The sequence below is a fragment of the Gopherus evgoodei genome, chromosome 6 (assembly GCF_007399415.2).
Source record: "Gopherus evgoodei ecotype Sinaloan lineage chromosome 6, rGopEvg1_v1.p, whole genome shotgun sequence".
In the NCBI taxonomy this organism is placed as follows: domain Eukaryota; kingdom Metazoa; phylum Chordata; order Testudines; family Testudinidae; genus Gopherus; species Gopherus evgoodei.
The window spans coordinates 11,422,115-11,444,786 of record NC_044327.1 but is presented as its reverse complement, the minus strand read 5'-3'; the positions used below and the strand labels follow the sequence as shown (position 1 = coordinate 11,444,786).

The 22,672-nt window shown below is 38.9% G+C and overlaps 1 protein-coding gene across 2 annotated transcripts in view; it reads right to left on the bottom strand.

Moving 5' to 3' along the window:
* Positions 1–357: 357 nt before the first annotated feature.
* The window catches only part of ZCCHC7 (zinc finger CCHC-type containing 7), a 158,986-nt gene continuing 136,671 nt past the window's right edge, over positions 358–22,672 (bottom strand). For both annotated transcript variants that reach the window (XM_030567423.1, XM_030567422.1), the window contains 3 exons: positions 16,710–16,805; positions 2,767–2,884; positions 358–1,866 (listed from right to left, as the gene is read on the bottom strand). In XM_030567423.1, coding sequence (XP_030423283.1) covers positions 1,397–1,866; positions 2,767–2,884; positions 16,710–16,805 — 684 coding nt within the window. In that variant the 3' untranslated portion in view covers positions 358–1,396. The remainder of the gene's footprint in view (positions 1,867–2,766; positions 2,885–16,709; positions 16,806–22,672) is intronic.

Here is a 22,672-nt window from a genome sequence, read left to right as displayed (position 1 = left end):
ACAGTGTCCATATGTGGAATTGTACTGGCATAATTATATTGGTTTAGCTATAAAGGCAATCTTCCCTATGTAACTAAGGGCTTGCCTACACAGATTAACACACATCCTGTTCAGTTTCAAAATCCAACAGTTTTCAAAGCCAGCAGAACTCTCTCAAGGAGTACATACCAACTCTATGAAGCCATTATTGTTAGCTACTGTTTTGCTCAGGCTAGAAAAGGTGCTTAGAAGAGGGAATCTACATTATTCCATAGCAGAGAGCCTATTGGTCGGAACTGACATAATTTAATCTTGTTAACAAAAACTAGGTAGTGGTTCTTCAACTTCAAAAGAAAATGTATAACCAATGTATCTTTTCAAGTATCCCCAAGTAAAACTTTATTTGGTTGGTTCCTTTGATAAAGTATTTATCCTTACAAAGTTTTTAATTCTTTGAGTACAAAAAATACTTCCATCTCTTAAAAAACAAAACAAAACAAAAAGACCCATTAAGTCATTAACCTTAGGCATTCTATTTCTGGAAGCAGGTAAATTGCTTGCAATTCTATAGCTTGGCTACATAATTTTATCTTTTAAGAAGCAGGACTTCCACGCTGTGGAAAACTATGGCATTTTTAATTCCAGATGTCAACCCAACTGCTTGTAATATTTTTTAATTGAACTTCTCTTGCTTACCAGTTAGCAAAGAGATTTGTTATTCAATCAAGGATTTGCATCCTCGTAGTTCCTCTGCTCCTGATACTTAAACTTGCAATGCTGTGATTATGATGAATTTGCGACATCCCATGAGTTTCCACAGCAGAAGACTGTCATGTTGTAAGTACAATACAACAATTTCACTGTAGACTGGGTGAGAAGCAAGAAAATGCTTCACCAAATAACTTTTTTTTGTATTGCTGTTTACTTTCCCCTTCCCTGCCCCTTCTCCAAATCTCCCCAGTGTGAAAGCCTCTCTTTAAAGTCAGGCTGCAAGGGAATCACATTTGCTTAACTACAGAACTTTGACAGATGTAGCATTCTTAAAAGGAACCGCTCAAAGGAAAGAAGGCCAAGCCTCTCCACTATGGACCTTTTCTCTCATTCATCCAAACAAAAAAACCCAAACAAAAATAAAAAGTTTGCAACCTTTCATCGACCTACAGAAAAAGAGGGACTGTCAAAAAATACAGTATGATTTTACTCGTGTACATTAACCACTTCCTACCTGTTGGCAAATACTCTCTTTAAGAAGCTGAGAATCACAAGGTCAGTATTCTTTCTCATGTTGGTTTTACACGTCCAAGCCTGTATGCAAAGGTGGATTCAAATTCTACATCTTAGCACACGGGCAGAAAAATACTATGACAAAACGGTCATGAGTTATGCCCCCCTCCCACCGTAGCTTTCTGTTGACAGATTAGCAGCTGGATTCCTGTTTTGATTTCTTTTTCCTCTGTTTTATAAGGAATAAGCTCTCATCAGTGGTGGAACTACTGTCTTTTTTGTTTCTCTGCCTTCTCTTTTTCTTCTTTTTAGCTGCATCCAGCAGCTCCTGGCCAGTTTTTGCTTTCCTGCCATGAGGAGAGAAGGCAGAGCCGTGATGCTTTGTGCTGCCCTTTTTGCTGTCCTTAGGGGAATGTGTTCTACCCCCCCTAGGAAAGTCCTCCTCCTGGTGGTTATTCCTTTGGGCATCTTTCTTGCGTTTCTTCTCTTTGTGTTCCTCTGCCCAGGACTTCTTATTGGCCTTTTTGTGGCACTTTTCTTCTTTAGGACTCTTGACATGCTCTTTGCAAAGGTTTTTCTTTTTCTTAAGACACTGTCCCCTTCGCTCTTCCTCCTTGCGCAGTCTCTTGAACTGCACTGGCAAAAGGCCGGCTTCTTGAAGTTCTGTAAAATAGAACAGTTTCTTTTAATGGTCACTAAGAGGCCAGAACCACAACTCTGGAAAACCACAGCTCTGTTTGCAGTTTGGGGCTCAGCAATTGGCCTGGTATGTAAAAATCTGAGGACCTGGATAAAACTCAGACATTTTGGCAAACACTGGGTAAGCCAGAAGTTTAACGTCATGTCATTTTAAAGTGCAGTTACAGCCAGAAAAGTGACACTGTGGGTTTTCATAATTATTTTCTCTCAGTGACTTCATATGAAATTTGCTCAGTTTAAAAAATGATGATCTTTGGAAGACCCATATATTCAATCTGGAATTGGAAAGTCACACGGTGCCATTTTACCTCGGACATTTCTATAGTTAAGATTCTGCAGTCCAAAAATTGCTGATCTGCCTGTGAAGTAGATACGCCTGTTCTACAGATGGGTTTTCAGAGATTTGGACAGAGTAACGACCAGACCCTGCCAGTTTTACTCACGTTGAGTAGTACCTCCCTCCACATGTGGTCTCATTGTAGAAAGTGGCCATGCATATATCTATATCTATATATTTTTTCATTATAATTGTTTTTGGTAACAGATTTTTTAAAAAAACAATTTACAATTCAGAGAACACTCCCCATCAGTTTATAACCATTTTAAGGCCAGTGAGATTTCTGGGGTTAAAGGACTTCCTGGTGTCCTTTTAGAGGCTTGGAACAATGAATTTCAGGAACAGATTGAGGTTACTAAACTCATCAACCTTGCCCTGCTTGTTGATTGAGATAATCTCCATCATCATCTTCCACAACATGGAGAAAGCCAAGATTACAAAATGCCTAACAAAAAGCAGCAAGTATACCAATGTACCCTGATGAAAGACCACTTAAAAACGGAAGTATTTCACAAAATATACCATACCTTCAACCTTTCTCTTTGCCCTCTGAGCTCTCCTCTTGATGTCATACTCATCATCATAGTAGTAGATAAATGGGGAAGAAGGGAATGCCCCATTGTACATCCGCTTCTCTGAGCACTCCTGCAAATCACATTTTAGGTTACTACATGCTGTGACAACTTGTTAAGCTTTGGATTATTGATTTCAGAGTTAAGGAAACAAACCAGACTCTCCAGGCCAGAATCTCAAAGGGTATAAATCAGGTTTATTCCACTGAAGTCTCAATGTTGATTTACACCAGATGGGGATCTGGCCTTCAGTTCTTTAAATCCTGATAATTGTATACGTTTCCAATAGCCCTGTGTATATTTGTATCACAATTGTGCCTATGAAGCAACATTTATTTAAATGTTTATTTAACTTCTTTGTTACTCTCCTCTGGTAGCTAGGGGTGTGACAGATGGAATCCCACGCCTCCCATCGATTATTACAAACCTGCTCTTATTTTGATTTATAAAGTTATGTAGGAAATGTAGTACACACAGAAGTGAAGGGCTACAGTCAGGCACACCATAGGCAGGTGCTGTACAAAAAAATGAAGTGATTGATTGAGGGGATCTGGGCGAAATTAACTTTCTGAAAGATACTGAATCAAAACACATTCTGCAGGAGACTTCGCCTGCAAATACATCAGACATGGTGTGAAGAAGAGATGAGATGGGAAAGTCTAGAATCTTGAGTCACAGAAACTGATTGGTTTAGTTGCACTCACAACCTCACTTATAGCGAGGCTCATCAATCTCACAGACTGGGAAATACGAATTGTGCAGTCATACAAATTCCATGTTATTGCTGTCTTGATAGCCAATCTGGCTAAACTTGTATTGCTTCCTATAACCCTGACTGCACTTATTCAGGGTGCCATGTGATACTAATTATTGCTTTGTTTTGCTTGTAAATTTCTTGGAGGTGTGATTCTTTTCCTCTCTGAACATTGCACAAACCTAATTAAGTCTATCTTGTAGCTCTCATGAAATTATCAGTAGCTTTCACTTTTCTGAAGTCCCCAGCAGATGCTGAGCAGCTTTCTTTCAAAGACTTTGGTACTGCCAACTCTACAATCCCTTCTTCCTATGCGACCTCATTCTTCCTCCTATACATTTTAGATCTACAACACAGTAGAAATGTCTTCAGCAAGGATTTCCTTGGTCTTTGGGCCAAGATTAAATGAGGCATTATATCCCAAACTGGCAGCAGTGGACTTGGCAGCTGAATGCATTTTTAAAATTTGTAACTACTCTGGTTCCTATTCAGACAAAGAACTTGGCTGAAGTAAAGCTAGGGTTCAGAGAACACTTCAGTAACTTAAGAGTAAAAATCCTTATTAGCACATTGCAGTTAGGAACACGCCCTTGCCCCCCCCCAAAAACAAAAAAACACATTAAAAATCAGGAAAGTTAAAAGATCAAATGTCCAAGAACCCCAAACACTCGAAAATATCCAAATTCACAATTAAGGAACTCAAACCACCCTTATTCTGCCATCTAAGTGATCTCATCTTCCAACCCTCCTTTCGTTATTCCTTTTGATAGATACATTGCAAGCTGTGTTGGTCTTGGATCAGGGTCTTTGTCTCAGGTCTTCAGGAAGTCTGCAGTCTATATCTTAAGCTTTCAATGTTATTAATGATCTGTTAAGGTTAAAATTTGCCCCCATACCCAACTTAAATCCCACTCAAGACTTGTGCTGGCCCTCTGCACAGCTAGCTGACAAAATATGCCAAAATGTTTCATCTTTGACTTTTTCTCTTTTTCCATTGAACAAATCAGAACACTAATACTGTCAAATATGCAGCAAAAGTCTAGAAAGCACAGTGTGTAGATATGACGTATCAATACTGATATCTCTGATATCCTTCCCCTCACCCCCACGATATTATCTTTGTGATATGTTCCCTGAAAGTTTGCAAACCTTGACACTATGTACAAGTATGAAAACTGACTAACAGGCAGGAGCTGGTGAACAAAGTGACCAACACAAAAAGCTCTCAGACTTTAGGGTTATGTGATCTCAGTTATGTGGGCTCTATCTCGAAGGACATTTAAAACGGTAGCTAGAGAAGCTTAGCCATACTGTATTCAGTGCTCATGCAAATGGAAGGCAGTTTGGAAAGAAAAGTGTGTGTCAGTGAGAATGAAGATTAGACTAGTGTAAAAGTTTACTGGTCTATACTAAGCTGTTAGGTCAACCTAGTTATGTCGCTCAGGGATGTGAAAAATCCACACCCCTGAGCAGTGTAGTTAAGATGACCTATCCTCAGGGGTAGCCAGTGCTAGGCTGATGAAAGGGTTCTTCCGTGAGCCCAGCCACCCCGCCTCTCAGGGAGGTAGATTACCTGCATCGACAGGAGAATCATTCCCATCAGGATAGGTACTGTCTACACTGAAATACCACGGCACTGTTGTAGCATTTCAAATGTAGACAAGCCCTAAGACATATCGCTGTACGTGGTTGTAATAGTCTCAGATCAAGAGGTAAAGTACGGAGTTATTTTAAGTGTAGTGCTATTATTGCATAGATTTATCAAGAAGAAATCCTGCCAAACCAGCTGGATTTGCTTCTTTGACAGGGTAACTGGTTTGGTGGATGAGGGAATGCAGTGGACATCATATACCTGGCCTTCAGCATGGCTTCTGACACAGTCCCACAAGATATTCTGATGAGTAAGCTGAAGAAATACTGTCTCAGCAGAACTACCATTAAGCGGATACATCATTGGTTAAACAACCAGTCACTATTAATGAAATGAAGTCAGATTGGAAAGAGGTCTCGAGTGGGGTTCCACAGAGCTCTGTTCTGGGTCCGGTATTATTTAACATCTTTATTATAGGGCTGTCAATTAATTACAGTTAACTCACACAATTAACTCAAAAAAATTAATCGCGATTAATTGCACTATTAAACAATAGAATATCAATTGAAATTTATTAAATATTTTCTGATGCTTTTCTACATTTTCAAATATATTTATTTCTATTATAATACAAAATACAAAGTGTACAGTGCTCATTTTGTATTATTTTTATTACAAATATTTGCACTGTAAAAATGATAAAAAATAGTATTTTTCAATTCACCTCATAGAAGTAGTGTGCGCAATCTCTTTATCATGAAAGTACAACTTACAAACATAGATTTTTTTTGTTACCTAATTGCTCTCAAAACCAACACAATGTAAAACTTTAGAACCTACAAGTCCATTCAGTCCTCCTCCTTGTTCAGTCAATTGCTAAGAGAAACAAGTTTGTTTACATTTACAGGAGATGCTGCTGCCTACTTCTTATTTACAATGTCACCTGAAAGTGAGAACAGGCTTTTGCAAGGCACTTTTGTAGCTGGTGTTCAAAGGTATTTACATGCCAGATATGCTAAACATTCACATGCCCCTTCATAGATTTGGTGTTGGTGAGCAGTGAGGACCTCGTAGAAGAAATGGTGGTAGGGGACAACCTTGGTTCGAGTGATCATGAGCTGATTCAGTTCAAACTAGATGGAAGGATAAACAAATGTAGATCTGGGATTAGGGTTTTCGACTTCTCGAAGGCTAATTTTAAAGAGTTAAGGAAATTAGTTAGGGAAGTGGATTGGATGGAGGAATTAGTGGATTTAAATGCGGAGGAGGCCTGGAATTACTTTAAGTCACAGCTGCAGAGACTGTCGGAAGCCTGCATCCCAAGAAAGGGGAAAAAAAACCATGGGCAGGAGTTGTAGGCCAAACTGGATGAGCAAGCAACTCAGAGAGGGGATTAGACAAAAGCAGAAAGCTTACAGGGAGTGGAAGAAAGGCAGGATCAGTAAGGAAAGCTACCTTGGTGAGGTCAGAACATGTAGGGATAAAGTGAGGAAGGCTAAAGGCCGCATTGAACTGGACCTTGCAAAGGGAATCAAAACCAATAGTAAAAGGTTCTACAGCCACATAAATAAGAAGAAAACAAAGAAAGAAGAAGTGGGGCCGCTATACACTGAGGATGGAATGGAGGTTAAGGATAACCTAGGCATGGCCCAACATCTAAACAAGTACTTTGCCTCAGTTTTTAATAAGACTAGTGAGGAATCTAGCGATGATGGAGGGATGATAAACGGGAATGTGGATATGGAAGTGGATATTACCGCAACTGAGATAGAGGCCGTACTTGAACAGCTCAATGGGACGAAGTCGGAGGGCCCGGACAATCTCCATCCGAGGATATTAAAGGAACTGGCGCGTGAAATTGCGAGCCCATTAGCGAGAATTTTTAAGCAATCAATAAACTCGGGGGTTGTGCCATATGACTGGAGGATTGCTAATGTAGTTCCTATTTTTAAGAAAGGGAATAAAAGTGATCCGGGTAATTATAGGCCTGTTAGCTTGACGTCTGTAGTATGTAAGGTCTTGGAAAAAACTTTAAGGGAGAAAGTAGTTAAGGACATAGAGGTCAAAGGTAATTGGGACGAATTGCAACACGGATTTACTAAAGGTAGATCGTGTCAAACCAATCTGATCTCCTTCTTTGAGAAGGTGACGGATTACTTAGATAAAGGAAATGCGGTAGATATAATTTACCTAGATTTCAGTAAGGCGTTCGACACGGTTCCGCATAGGGAACTGTTAGTTAAATTGGAAAAGATGGGGATGAATATGAAAGTTGCAAGGTGGATAAGGAACTGGTTAAAGGGGAGACTCCAGCGGGTCGTATTGAAAGGTGAACTGTCAGGCTGGAAGGAGGTCACTAGTGGAGTCCCTCAAGGATCGGTTTTGGGACCGATCTTATTTAAACTTTTTATTACTGACCTTGGCACAAAGAGCGGGAATGTGCTAATAAAGTTTGCGGATGACACAAAGCTGGGGGGTGTTGCTAACACGGAGAAGGACAGGGATACTATTCAGGAAGATCTGAACCACCTTGTAAACTGGAGTAATAGAAATAGGATGAAATACAATAGTGAAAAGTGCAAGGTCATGCACTTAGGAATTAATAATAAGAATTTTGGATATACGTTGGGGGCGCATCAGTTGGAAGCGACGGAGGAGGAGAAGGACCTTGGGGTACTGGTTGATAGCAGGATGACTATGAGTCGCCAATGTGATACGGCTGTTAAAAAAGCAAATGAGATTTTGGGATGCATCAGGTGGGGTATTTCCTGCAAGGATAAGGAGGTGTTAGTACCGCTATATAATGCGTTGGTGAGACCCCATCTGGAATACTGTGTGCAGTTCTGGTGTCCCATGTTCAAGAAGGATGAATTCAAACTGGAACAGGTTCAGAGACGGGCTACAAGGATGATCCGAGGAATGGAAAAACTGCCTTATGAAAGGAGACTCAAAGAGCTTGGCTTGTTTAGCCTGGCCAAAAGAAGGCTGCGGGGGGATATGCTTGCTCTATATAAATATATCAGGGGGGTTAATGTTAGGGAGGGAGAGGAATTATTTAAGTTTAGTACTAATGTGGGCATGAGGACGAATGGGTATAAATTGGATATTAGGAAGTTTAGACTTGAAATTAGACGAAGGTTTCTAACCATTAGGGGAGTGAAGTTCTGGAACAGCCTTCCGAGGGAAGTAGTAGGGGCAAAAGACTTTTCTGGCTTTAAGACAAAGCTTGATAAGTATATGGAGGCGATGTTATGATAGGATCGTTAATTTGGGCACTTGATCTTGGATTACCACCAGATAGGTCTGCTCAATGGTCTGCGGGGAGATGTTGGATGGGATGGGAACTGAGTTACTGCAGAGAATTCCTTCTTGGGTGCTGGCTGGTGAGTCTTGCCCACATGCTCAGGGTTTAGCTGACCGCCATATTTGGGGTCGGGAAGGAATTTTCCTCCAGGGCGGATTGGCAGGGGCCCTGGAGGTTTTTCGCCTTCCCCTGCAGCGTGGGGCACGGGTCGCTTGCTGGTGGATTCTCTGCAGCTTGAGGTCTTCAAACCAATTTTGAGGATTTCAATAACTCGGTCCTGGGTTAGGGGTTGTTATAAAATTGGATGGGTGGGGTTCTGTGGCCTGCCTTGTGCAGGAGGTCAGACTAGATGATCATATTGGTCCCTTCTGACCTATGAGTCTATGAGTCTATGCTTCAGCCATCATTCCAGAGGATATGCTTCCATGCTGATAATGCTCATTAAAAAATAGTGTGTTAATTAAATGTGTGACTGAACTCCTTGGGGGAGAACTGTATGTCTTCGTCTCTGTTCTACCCACATTCTGCCATATATTTCATGTTATAGCAGTCTTGGATGATGACCCGGCACACTGACGTTTTAAGAATACTTTCACAGCAGATTTGACAAAACACAAAGAAGGTACCAATGTGAGATTTTTAAAAATAGCAACAGCACTCGACCCAAAGTTTAAGATTCAGAAGTGCCTTCCAAAATCTGAGAGGGACGAGGTGTGGAGCATGCTTTCAGAAGTCTTAAAAGAGCAACACTCAGATGCGGAAACTACAGAACTCAAACCACCAAAAAAGAAAATCAACCTTCTGCTGGTGGCATCTGACTCAGATGATGAAAATGAACATGCATCAATCCAGACTACTTTGGATTGTTATCAAGCAGAACCCATCATCAGCATGGACGCATGTCTCTGGAATGGTGCTTGAAGCATGAAGGGACATGTGAATATTTAGCGCACCTGGCACGTAAATATCTTGTGATGCGAGGTACAACAGTGTCATCATGCATGTGCCTGTTCTCAATTTAAGGTGACATTGTAAACAAGAAGCAGGAAGCATTATCCCCTGCAAATTGCAGCCAAGTTTGTTTGAGCGATTAGCTGAAGTAGGACTGAGTGGACTAGTAGGCATGTTTTATTTTTCAATGCAGTTATTTTTTTTTCATAATTCTACATTTATAAGTTCAACTTTCATGATAAAGAGATTGCACTACAGTACTTGTATGAGGTGAATTGAAAAATACTATTTCTTTTGTTTTTTACAGTGCAAATATTTGTATTAAAAATAAATATAAAGTGAGCACTGTACACTTTGTATTCTGTGTTATAATTGAAATAGATATATTTGAAAATGCAGAAAACATCCAAAAATATTTAAATAGATGGTATTCCATTATTATTAAATTACGTGATTAATCGCAATTAATTTTTTTAATCGCATGACAGCCCTACTTCATTAATGACATAGATTTAGGAATACAGAGCCTACTGATCGAATGTGCAGATGACACAAAGCTAGAGGAGGGGGCTGCCAACACTTTGGAGGCTAGAGCTAAAATTCCAAAGGGTCTTGATAAATTGGAGAATTGGCCTATAGATAACAAAATGAATTTCTGTAAAGACAGATGTAAGGTGCTACATTTAGGGACGAAAAATCAAATGCACAAATACAGACGGGGGAAAACTGGCCTGGCAGCAGTGCTGCTGAGAAGGATCTAGGAGTTGTGGTAGATCACAGCCTCAACATGAGTCAGCAATGGGATGCTGTTGCAAACAAAGCAAATGCAATGTCGGGTTGCATTAACAGAGTCATAGGAGATGATAGTACCACTCTACTCAGTGCTGGTTAGGCCTCACCTGGAGTAGAGCCCCAGTTTTAGTTACCAACATATAGAAAGGCTGCAGAGAAACTGGAAAGTATCCAGAGGCAAGTGTCAAAGATGTTCAAAGGGATGGAATGCAAGCCAGATAAGCAAAGGCTGAAGGAACTGGGTATGTTTGGTTTGGAAAAGAGGAGATTAAGGGGGTGGGACATGATAACGGTTTTCATATACTTGAAAGGCTGCCACAAAAAAAGATGGAGAAAAGTTGTCAAGAGACAATGGGTTCAAACTACAGCATAGAAGGTTTAGATTAAATCTCAGGGAAAACTTCCGAACTGTAAGAACAGTAGGGCAAAGGAAGGGACTGCAGCTGCTCCTTCACAGAACGTTTTCCAAAGGAGGCTGGATAGGATGGTCTGTCTTGGATGGTTTAGACACAACAAATCCTGCATCTTGGCAGGGGGTTAGACTACCTGTCCACTGTGGTCCCTTCTAACTCTGTGGTTCTAGGATTCTATTACACAATAGGAATATCCAGGAAAGAGATGCATATTGGACCACAAGATTTCCATTCCAGGTCCAGCACTGATTTTTGGCACAATACATTTAGCAAGCTGTTTCCAGCACTAATCAGTACCTGACATGTCAAGATCGTAACTCTCCTGCCAAACTCCTCAAAACACATATTAGCAGAATAAATATGGGGGCAAGGCGCTGCAGAATGGCTCATGAACTGGTTACTGCTGAAAAAGATCAAGAGGAGGACACTGAAGTATTTTTTCAGCTATCTTTAAATAGGCCACTTGAAGGGAGTATGATGGGACAGACAGCAAAGACAAGAGAAATGCCTACAAACAAATCAGAACTACTTCTGAATTTTTCTACAGAATTCTAAAACAGTTTTCTTTTTTGAGACTGGGGGAGACATGTCTCCCAACCACAGAGCTGCTGGATAAGGACTCCAATATGGCTGTTCTCCAACAGAAATTCGTAGGTCTCAGAATCAATCTACTCCCTTTTCTGGCATGCAATATATATTGTTGTAATTTGTAATCTGTGTCTAACTACTGATAATTACAAATCCCAAACTTTTTCCTATTCTGGCCTCCAACATGGTGCTTTTACCACTTATTAGCTTCTTCTGAATATTGAAAAGTGCAAGGCAGCCCCTGCGAAAAGAGGATAAAGGACTCCCTATCATGTTAAGCAACTAACGCTCCTCCTCTTCCTATGAGGTCTGTTTGATACAATGCCTGTATGATGAAATGCTAAGACAGGTAGGAAAAAAAACATCTTTTAAATCTGAGTGGCATGAGCTAGTCATCCTAATGCAATAATTCAATGTAAAACTAAGTGGTTTGAGTCTCTATAAAGCACAGGATTCTGCTCTTTGCATAATCCCAGCTCTCACATGCCCCGATTCCAGTTGCACCACTCAGGTATAAAGAGACAGAGAAGCATAACAGCATCTTTAGTACACAAAAACACTTCAAAGATGCATATTATACACTTGGCCAAGGTTTAAGATGAGAGAAGCCTAGGAAGAGAGTAAGTGAAAGAAAACATTAAGCCAAAAAATTGCCAAATATTTACTCAAAAGCAGCGGTGATTCTGTTTTAGACAAGTAATGCAAAGACAGTTATCTTCTTTGATGGCTGTGAAACACACTCCCTCAGGTCTGTCCTGAGATGCTGCACCAAGCCTAGGGCTTGTGTGGCAGACAGATGGCCCTTTCGTTAGTTTTCATGTTGTTACTACGTTGACAGTAAAGCCCTAGTGGATGAAATGCACGTGTCTCCAAAACCAGCACTTCTACTTCCTCTTAACTTCACTGCATTGAATAATCATCTCAATAGTGTACAGCAGGCACTTTCCCACACCCTTCTCTTTCAAATATACTGCCACACACTTTGTACCATTAAATACTCTTGGGGCATTTTTCAGCACTAGAGGTAACCCACATAGGACTGAAAGCACAGCCTGCTACTAACCCAACCGAGGTATTTTCTATTTGATTGACATATTTGGATGTGAATGCAAGGCACATCTGCAGACGCTACCCAGTTCCTTAGTTTTGTTACATGCAAACTTGCTGCAAAATCTGAATAATGCAATGGGTTGTCACTGATTAATGTGGGAAGTTGTTACACTTAATGGTGAGACCCTTAAAAATTAGTCCTCGTTATGCCTGTTCCAATGGATGGCTTGGATGTATAGATTGTAATGAAATGGAGCATTCTTGGAAGCGACAGTTAAAAAAAAATGTAAACAGATAATATGGTAACTTAAATCTATGGCAATTGTAACCTCAAGGCATTCATGCTGTATTAAGTATATGTCCAAGTATTTCCACATCTAAAAACAATGGAGGAAGCGTGTTGGCCTACGATCTTATAGATGGAAATGGTCCTGTTAACTCTAGCAATTAACTACCTTTTTGCTGTTGCTTCAGTTTTTGGGAATGGTGAAAGTCTAGTGAAACCCTAAATTTCTAGCAAGTACTGAGTATTTCAGATTTCATCAGCTGGAGTAAGAGGTAGCTTAAAATATGATGGGTGATTGTGAAAAACGTTGGCTGAGACGGTTCTTTACAAAACCCTAATCTGAGCCGTCTCTCTCCTTAGTCACCTTGGTACACTTCAGCTTTAAAGGAAAGGAGCACTCTGCCGTGTGTCATTTACTTCTTGGGGTTTGGAAACAGCAAATTAAGGAAAACTATGCAGATCTAGTTATTTTGGCATTCCTGCAGCCTTTTTCTGTTCTAAAGACAGATTTTTTAAACCCAGGCAGAGATGTCCATTGCTTAGAACCCTGAGTTGAGAGCGGCAATGGTTTTTGTACTTACTTTATGAACCAGCTCTCTTTGTTTGTGGGATTTGTAGATTTGAACTCTATCTACTGACTACATGTGTCTAGGTGCAACACTACCAAGATGTCTGCAAGGGCCACTATCCGTACTTTCAGCCACTTCTGAGCTGGAATTTTTACAATAGAGCAACTTAAGCCGAAGTGTGAATGACACACTCTTTAATTACAAAGGACTGAATTCTTAACTGCTCTGCTGATGCACAAGGCTGCAAACACAATACCCTTCGGCTGAGTTGGGGGCAAAATGTGTGGAAAACTATGCACGGGGACTCCACACCCTTACAATTGCCACAGAATTCACTTTTGCAGCAATCTTTCAGAGGGAAATATGATTGCGGGTATATGTGTCACCCGCAATGGGGTCAAAACGGGTGGGTAAAAAAACACAGAATGCATCCTCATGGCTCAGACCCTGCTAAATGGCTGCTAGTCTCCCATACACCTTGTTGCAGTTGGCTGTGGGTTGTCCACACATGTTCAGGTCCTATAACAAGTCACAACTGAAGATTCCTTCTCAGAGTCCCACCTTGTTTGAACTCTATTTTAAGTGAACTAAGTCCTTTTCTTTGGGTTTTGCTAGCTTGCAGGACTGTGTCCCATGGAAGTTTACTCCTGCCAGGTGTTAGCTCTGTTTGTGGGATGGTAAAACTATCCTAGGTTTTTGGGTGTTCTATCAAGCTTTAAACAAAGGTAATAGATTCACAGATTATCAAGTCTGCGGGGACCACTGAGATATTCTCTGTTCCTGCCTAACAAAGGTCATAGGTCTTCCTGAATTAACTTCTGTTTGAACTAGAGCATCTTATTTACTAAAAACATCCAATCCCAATTTAAAAGTTTCCAGTGATGGAAAATCCAGCACGGACCTTGGTAAATTGTTCCAATGGATAATTACTCACACTGTTGAAAATTTGTGCCTTAATTCTAATCTGAAATGGTCTAGCTTCAATTTCCAGCCATTGGATCTTGCTATATCTTTGACAATTTAAAGAGTGCCATTTTGATTATGTATCATTCTAATTTCTTACTCAAAATGTTATGTGATGCCAAGTCAAACACCTTACAGAAGTCTATTGCATCAACACTATTACCTTTATCAGCCAAATTTGCAATCTCATCAGAAAAGGTATCAAGTTAATTTGACAAGATCTATTTGTAATAAAACCATGCTGATTGGCATTAATTATATCACCCTCCTTTAATTCTTTATTAATCAAGTCCCACATTCATTATTTTGCCTGGAATCAATGTCAGGCAGGTAGCTCTATAATTACCTGGATCACCCTGCTTACTCTTTTTAAAATTTTAGCTATCATTTTAGTCCTCTGGAACATCCACAGTGTTCCAAGATTTATTGAAAATCAACATTAATAGTTGAGATAGCTCCTTGGCCAGCTCTTTTAATACTCTTGGTTGCAAGTCACCCAGTTCTGCTAAGTTAAAAATGTCTAGCTTTAGTAGCTGCAGTTTAACAGCATCCTTAATTGCTGTTGGAATGGAAATTATTTCATCATCATTATCTGATATGAATATTTTATAAATGTTTCGAACACTTCCATCTTTTATGCTTTATTATTGACAATTCTACCATTCCCATCTAATAATGGACCAATAACATTGTTAGTATTCATTTTGTTCCTAATATTCTTAAAAAACTACTTCTCTTTGTCCTGAATTCCGCTGGGCATAAGTTTGTTCTTGTGTCCTTTTACTTCCCTTATCAATTTTCTACAATTCCCAATTTTCTGATTTACACATTGATTACTATTAACTTTCATTTCCTTGTTTACAGTGTTTTATTTTTTCACTTCCCCTCTAAGCCAGGTTAATTTTTTTAACCACTGTGGTCTTCTCTCTTGATTGTGACTTTTTGGGCATCAAGAACATTTTAACACTTCCGAATTATCATTCATGTTTTCTGTTTAAATTTTTTCTCCCAAATGTTTCAGCTCATAAGTATTTTCAACTTTGTGATATAAGCTCTTTTAAAGCACCAAGTATATATATATATGACTGGTTTGGACTTTATTCTGTTTATAGATAACAAATGTGACCAATAATTTTGACATTTCCTTTGTAGAAGGTTCTGATAATTAAAATCTGAAATCCTAGATTGAGCAATGACAGAACAAACTATAGGAATAAATGTTGGTGTGTCATACTACCAGCAGATTTATCATTACTTCGTAAAGCAGATGACTTGCACCTTAGATCTATCATTAGGCAGACCGCTTTGTACCATCTGAGAACTACTGCCAAGCTTGTGACTGCTGCTCAATATGAATGACATAGGGCTGATGACTAATGCTCATATTTTATATAGATTGGATTATTGCAGCTGCCTATTTTCTGGGGTCCCTCCCCACTCCCAAGGACACACTTTATCCAAAGTGTAGCAGATTTCCTAACAGGTACATGTTTGTCACAATATAGCACTCCAATCTAGACATCTTTACACTGGCTCCAAGTAAAGTTGTGCACCAATTTTAAAGTTCTTCATTTAACTTTTAGTCTGCTGGGGGGTAGCCCTAATTAACCTGATTGACCTTTAACTGCCTTATGTCCCCAATACCATTTCATATGAGGACTGAAACTCCTTGAAAACAACATACCCTGTTCTGTTTGTGATGCTGAAAAACATGGCAAATGCTGTGCCTAAGTGGACATGTACAACAGTTAGGAGGGAAGGAAGGAGCGTTTGGGGGTCTGGGTGAATACTATCCATAGGCTTTAGAAAAGCATGACACTAAAGCTTTCAAGACACTAGAAATGTGGATTTTCTATTAATACTGTTTCTCACTGTAAAATTTCCCCTTGACATATTTCACAGCAAAGTTAAGATGACAGCACCTGTTTTGTGTGTCTACAGGTGCAAAGCTCCACCTGTTGTGTAAGGATACTGACAATCAAAATATATATCAAGGAACTGATCATGTAAGGTGCTAAATGCCCTCATCTCCTGCAAAATTTGTTCCCTAATAAAGAAATTATATGAAACTCAATAAGAGACATTAAGTTACAGGTTAGAAACCATCCATTTTTTCTGTATGAAAACTGATGGTTAAATGGCCTGGAAAGTTGGCTGGGCAGGGGGAATTTCTAATCAGATGGGACCCCTTCTATGATACTTTAATATATACCTATCCCAATGTCAGAACAATTGGGAGTACCAAATCCTGCCAATTTGAAATAGTCTGGCTGACTAAAGTGGGGAGACTGAATATTTCAACAATATTCCACCCCATGAGAACTTAAGGTTAAATCCTTACAGCAACTATCCATTTCTTCCATATATATGCTCTCTCTCTGTAACACACACATGCATGCACACATGTTTTTAAAAATTAGCCTAAGGTGTTTCTTCTTTTATCTGTTCCAGATCATTTTACAGTGGCGTGATCCAATTATTTTTAACAATGCTGCAAGATCACAAATATTTAATTACCGTTGTTCTGTCTACAGTGCTGGCGTGAGTCTTTCAGCTCATTCCTCCAACCACACACCCTAGTTAAGATAAGCATATGTATAAGACGGATACATTTAGCCAGAGACTAGTGAGACTTACATATCCATAATGTCCTTTCTGGGAGCAGTTGTAGCAGTACACCAATGCAGAATGCTCAGAATATGAACTGGACTTCTTGATTGATCCTGGTCTGGTCTGCAATACAGAAAACAGGTGAGATTTAGGACTGGTGAATTCCAAATGTTGAATTACAATTAAAATAACCTTAACAAAACGTTGTCTAAATCAACAACGTTCCAGCTGCAAGCAAGAAGTTTGGAAAAAGGGGCAAGTTGCTCATGTTACTGTAATATTACAGAGCAAATTAAACCTTGATCACCAAAATCAAATGGGACAGGAAACTTCAATGTCAATTCCATAAAGCCATTTTATTTCGACTCTCAATACAGGAAAGCAGGCTGCTGATTTCTCTTTCTCTTTTTTGCAGATGTCTCACTATCCTCAGGGAGCAACCAGGGCCATCAGCTATTACATCCACCAGCTGGATAGGAGCATTTGTGTATTGCAAAACTAGTCCCTCCCAGCAGGACTCACTTAAGGCAATATGGGGAAGGTCTTCTGAGAGAGATACACAGTCTAAATCTACCACACTCATATTTCCTCTCACCCTCCACCTCCCCTGCCCCCTCTCCTCAGTCACCGAACAGAATCTGCCAATGTCAATTTTCAAGTCAATCTAGTGGACCTGAATCTCCATCAAACACCAAATTAAATTATTGGGTTTAGCTGTTTGAAGTCAGAACAATTTTTTAACGCAAAGAAAGATTTGGAACACTAAACTGAACTCAATGGGTCAGGCAGCTATATTTTTTTAATCCAGAGCCAATAAATAATAACTTTGCTCAGAGTACCAACACATATATTTTCAAGGGCGTGCATGAGCACAGATGTATATGTTCTAGGTTATAAACACACACTTATTCAATAGAAAACAATAAAACCTTTGTTTAATCAGAGTTGGCATATCTGCCAAGGAAGGGGGATGGAATAAAGGTTCTATGAAAACTGGTCAAAACAGAATCCAATTAACTTAAAGCTCCACATATTTTCCTTTATTATTCGTTCTAGTGGAACACAGGAAACTGTGTGCGATTTCAAAGAACTCACCAATATTTTTTACTGCAAGGGATGCTTTTTTCTTTCAAACCTCTCATTGTGTTTACCTCCCATTAATACTTCTAATGCCACTGTATATTCTTTCTTTACAGAGGAATTATAGTGATGCTTGTAAAATAGATAGAAACTATAGGATTATTCCTTGAACATCTTTTATGCATCTGACCACATTTTTGTAGGACAGGACAAGCTTGTTTCACCACATTTTGAACCCACGTGGCTTTAAAAGTGCGCTTCAGATTCATCTAACTCAGTTCACATTTCATTCCCTACACACTGTGAATAATGAATCAGAGAAGGGATATGTCCAATGAAAAACAGTATAAACATGGAGCAAACATCAGAGAGAATGAAAACCAGTGTTTGTGACAAAAGGAGCACAAAGACAAAAAAGAGAAAATCTCACATAAAACAACAAATATATAGTCTGTCGCTCTCTGTAGATAAGATATAGAGCTAGCAATAATGTGTTCAGGCCATGCACTTGTGCCAGCCCAGCTTTTTGGATATTCTGTCTACTACATAGAACAGGCTAAAAAACCCTCCCCAGATTTAATTTACAGGGAAAAAAAACATTCATAAATTTGAACAGTTTTTGAACAGGTGGTGTGCAAAGCCTTCAACCCTAGTAGGTTTGGCCAGCTCCAGTTTTTGGATCCCATATCCTGCCACTCATGGGAAATAAAGTTCCATGAGTTCTAATACAGAGTTCCTTAGAAGCAGAAATACATTAAATAATCTGGATCCTTCTCCCTCTGCTGTCATACAGAATTTTATGTGTATGAAATCCGTTTACAAGGCTTATGTCAATTGACGCTCACACTGTGATGCGACCAAGAAACTGCAACAGGTCACCATCTGTGGTTACTGCAGTCACCACTTGTCTACTAGAGAGAACTCTTCATCTAGAATATCTGTGGAGTGTATCTGTCAAGGGAAGATCAACTGCATTGTATTACCAAATGACTCTGTATTTCTATTACTGGTAAGCCTTAAAAGGGTTATATTTCAATTAGAGAAATTTAATTAAATGGTCTTACTCTTATAATTTGTGACGTATTTGGAATGTGAAATTGCAACTGTGACACATCAGAGACACATATATGTTAATCTCAAAGCATCTGTTACAATGTTAGTGGGGTTTTACACCTTGAACTGTCAAATGGTGTTACACGGATTTAGCCAATAAAACAATTTAGACTACTGCTGTTGTATGTATTTAAAATCTCTATTAAAATTTACAGGAAGCTTAAAACAACAAAACTTTCTTTTGAAAAAGAAAAATCAGGGTTTCTTCTCTCTTGAGATATGATTTGTTAAATAAACACCAGAATTAAGGATCAGAATGATATTGCTAGCATAGAATTTAGCATGGCTGCCAGTGATAATGCTAGTAATTTATATGACTAAATGAATAAATAAAAAGTATTTATAGACTCCTTCACTCTAATCCAGTAGTTAAATCTTACAGTTCAAGATAAAAGTAATCCTCCCAGCTCATAAATTATGTGTGAACTTCTGTAGTTTGTGTCTTTTCTTCTGTGTAAAGATGGGTCAACACTAGCACTTGAAGTTCTTAGCAGTTACAGCTTCTGACAGCTCTCCTCAGAAGTTCATGTTCTGCTGATCTAACTGATAAACATCTGGCTGTTAATCTGAATAACACTTTGAGCTGAAAACTTTAATTACTATGATAAATGCTATCTTTTAACCAACTATAGTACACCATGCTACTAAGAAAAGAGGATGGCACTCTGAATAGGTCTTACTCACTAGAAAACAATTATACATCAGAACTCAGCGGTGGAAAGAGAGGGATGTTAAGCTTTTCTTATTTTACTGTACAAGGTCTAACAAGAATCCTTGAGAGTATTCACTGCATTAGGAATGTATGCTCATGTGACACGAAAAAAGCTCCATACAACATTCCCTTGTGTTTAGTAAATAGAAAAGGTCAGATTTAAGGAGACAAATTAAACCGAATACTTACAGTTCAGATTACAACTATACACATCTCTACGGCTTTCCAAAAGCCAAACACAAGGGGAACCTGTATGTTTTTAAGCCCTCTATTTTCTTATTATTTAAGGTTTAAAAGAGCATCTAAGGACTCCAATCCAATGGGTACAAAATAAAGCATTCATGAAAGTAGCTCCTCTATGTTATTTTTTTGTTACAAACATTTAAATAATCTATATTTGTAGGGTGATATCTAGGAGATTACTTCACTATCAATATATAGAAGTAATAACCTGGTAGATAGTATTACCTATGAAAGGTCCATCCCATCTGCTATTCTTGCTGAAAGCTTTTCATGCACCAGTAAACTCAGTAAATATCAGAAGATAAAGCATAAGCCTACCACGCCACGGATTTACTCCTAATGTCTCCTCAAAGTGCAGCCCGATGCAACGATTACAAATGATTTTTCTTCTAATGTCATTTTACATAACCCTTTTTTCTGCATGAGTAGTTAGTGCGGAATGAATGAATGAATGCCATTAAAACAGTTAATCATTATCTGGGACACTGGCCTTCCTCTCTTCTCAACCAGGAATCTCCATGACAAAGGCCAAGAGATCAAAATGCCAGGGCTGCCTCAGTGGCCTATTTCTGACAGTAATTTTTTATGCAAATTGGCCTGCTGGGCAGCTCCCTCTGTGACCTTGAGCTGCCCTTATCTAAACTGACTTTGATCCAATGAGGGTTTGCTTATATGAAGCTCATTACTACCCAGGATATGCAATCTGACTAAATCTCACTAATTAAAGGGAATCTTTCAGTCTCAGTTTTATATTAATGCATGTGTGTGATTACACAAACAGAGACCAAACTACACTAGAATATGCTATGTGAATTAAACATTGCATTTTTGACAAGTTTATTCATTTCACAGTCAAGCACATAATGTCACTTTTAAAGGAAAATACAGTGCTTAACTGCATACTCCATAACTCAAATTTATACACACACATATATCCAACTTGAATAATGCATAGAACTGCAATGATTAAATAAAGTTTAGACCTGACACCTACAAAGTCCTTCCAAGCCACATTATTCTCTAATAAACTGCATGAAAACATAATTTAAGATATTGGATTCCCATTTGATTATCAGAGAGAACCCCATTCAAAGAACCAAGTCTACTATGATCCACAAATACCTAATGGAATGATTTTGACAGTTGAGTAAAATGTGAAAAGTTTCAATTGCCTATTAATAACTTTAGCTGAAACCAAGGTCACTGTCTTCTTACACAGATCAGTTTTTACCAGCCACCATTCTGCCTCTGTTTTTAAGGCTAAAGCCTATTTTCCTGAGTACACCAAACAACATTGTAGGTAGAGTCCACTTTAGCACCCAACACACAAACTCTCTGGAAACTATCTATATAGCTTATCCTATATAACTGCCCACTGCAAGATTTCTTGTACCACCACTAAAGCCTCTGGCTCTGGCCTCTGCTGGTCAAAAAATATTGGGACTAGATGGGATGATCCGGTATGGCAATTGTTATGTTTCCATCTCACTGGCAGATTCCATTTTCTGCTGCTATTTCTTACTTCATTCTACTGAGATAGTATTTTCTCTCTCTAGTGCTCAACAACTAAATTGCTAATTAATGAGAAAAAAACCTTCATCTAGGCAACACGGATGATCCTGCAGTCCTTACTCAGGCAAACCTCCCATCGAAGTCAATGGGTGTGTTCTGAATGAGGATTGCAGCTGTAGGCCCTAAATGTGCTACTCAAAAAGACAAGTAAGGAAATGTGAAACTGAGAGTGAAACTCACTCACATCAGTGCTGCTACGTCTGCTTTCTGAGACCAAGGGCACGAGGGTCTGACTGTATCATGACATACTACAGATGTCACTACAATTGGGCGAAACGCGGCAAGGGAAGTGACACAACAACTGCATTACTACAAAAGCATACTTCATTTCTCTTTAAAAACAGATCATAATCTATTTATACTTTAGGAGAAGCAATAGCAACTATAGGTCATTCCCCTACATTCAAAACTGCCAGTAACAGCTAACATGTAATGTCGTAATTATACTAAGATTTTTTTTTAAACCATGTCATGTACCCAACAGACTTCCACTCCACTGGGTAATTCCTTAATTAGGCAGATTTTTGAAACGTGTATTATGTACACAACAGACCGGAACGTCTTCTTTAGAGTATTCCTAGTCTATCACGTGATTGCATCATTAAGTCACACATGCTACGTAGTAAAAATCCTTATGAAAACTCATGAAAAAAAAATGTACAGAGCATGTTTAGTATGCAAGTGAAGTACATAACTTAAATATTTTGGCTTAAAAATCTCACAACCACCAAAGCAATTAGACTATTTTAGTGGACCAATTCCTTGTCAAATTTATTTCTTCCATTTTAGCCACTTTAAAACTGTACACATCCAAAAATTCGTTGCTCAAATCCACCAACCATTAATTTTTTGTTTTAAATTGCACCTGGCTTGTGACCTCTTATTCACAAGGTATAACTTTGTGAATGAGTATATTTAGGTGTGTTTATAAACCTCAGAAAAATAGGCTACATAGCAGAAACAATGAAATAAGTGTTACTAAAGCAGAGTGAATTATGCAGTTACATTTTCTGTAAATGATACCTAGTAACAAACAAATCAATGACTAGATTTTTTTTTTAATTGGATAGTCTGGAAAAGCAAACACTTGCAAATAACCACAAGGAGAAATATAACTTGTTCAATCCACAATACAAGGGGTAACACAGGATAGTCTTCTCCAGAAGTAGACATTTATATAATGCATTTTAAATAGATGCAAACGGCAGCTACAATTCACTGTGTGAAAAAATGAAACCAAGAGACAAAAACTAGAAAATTATACATATGA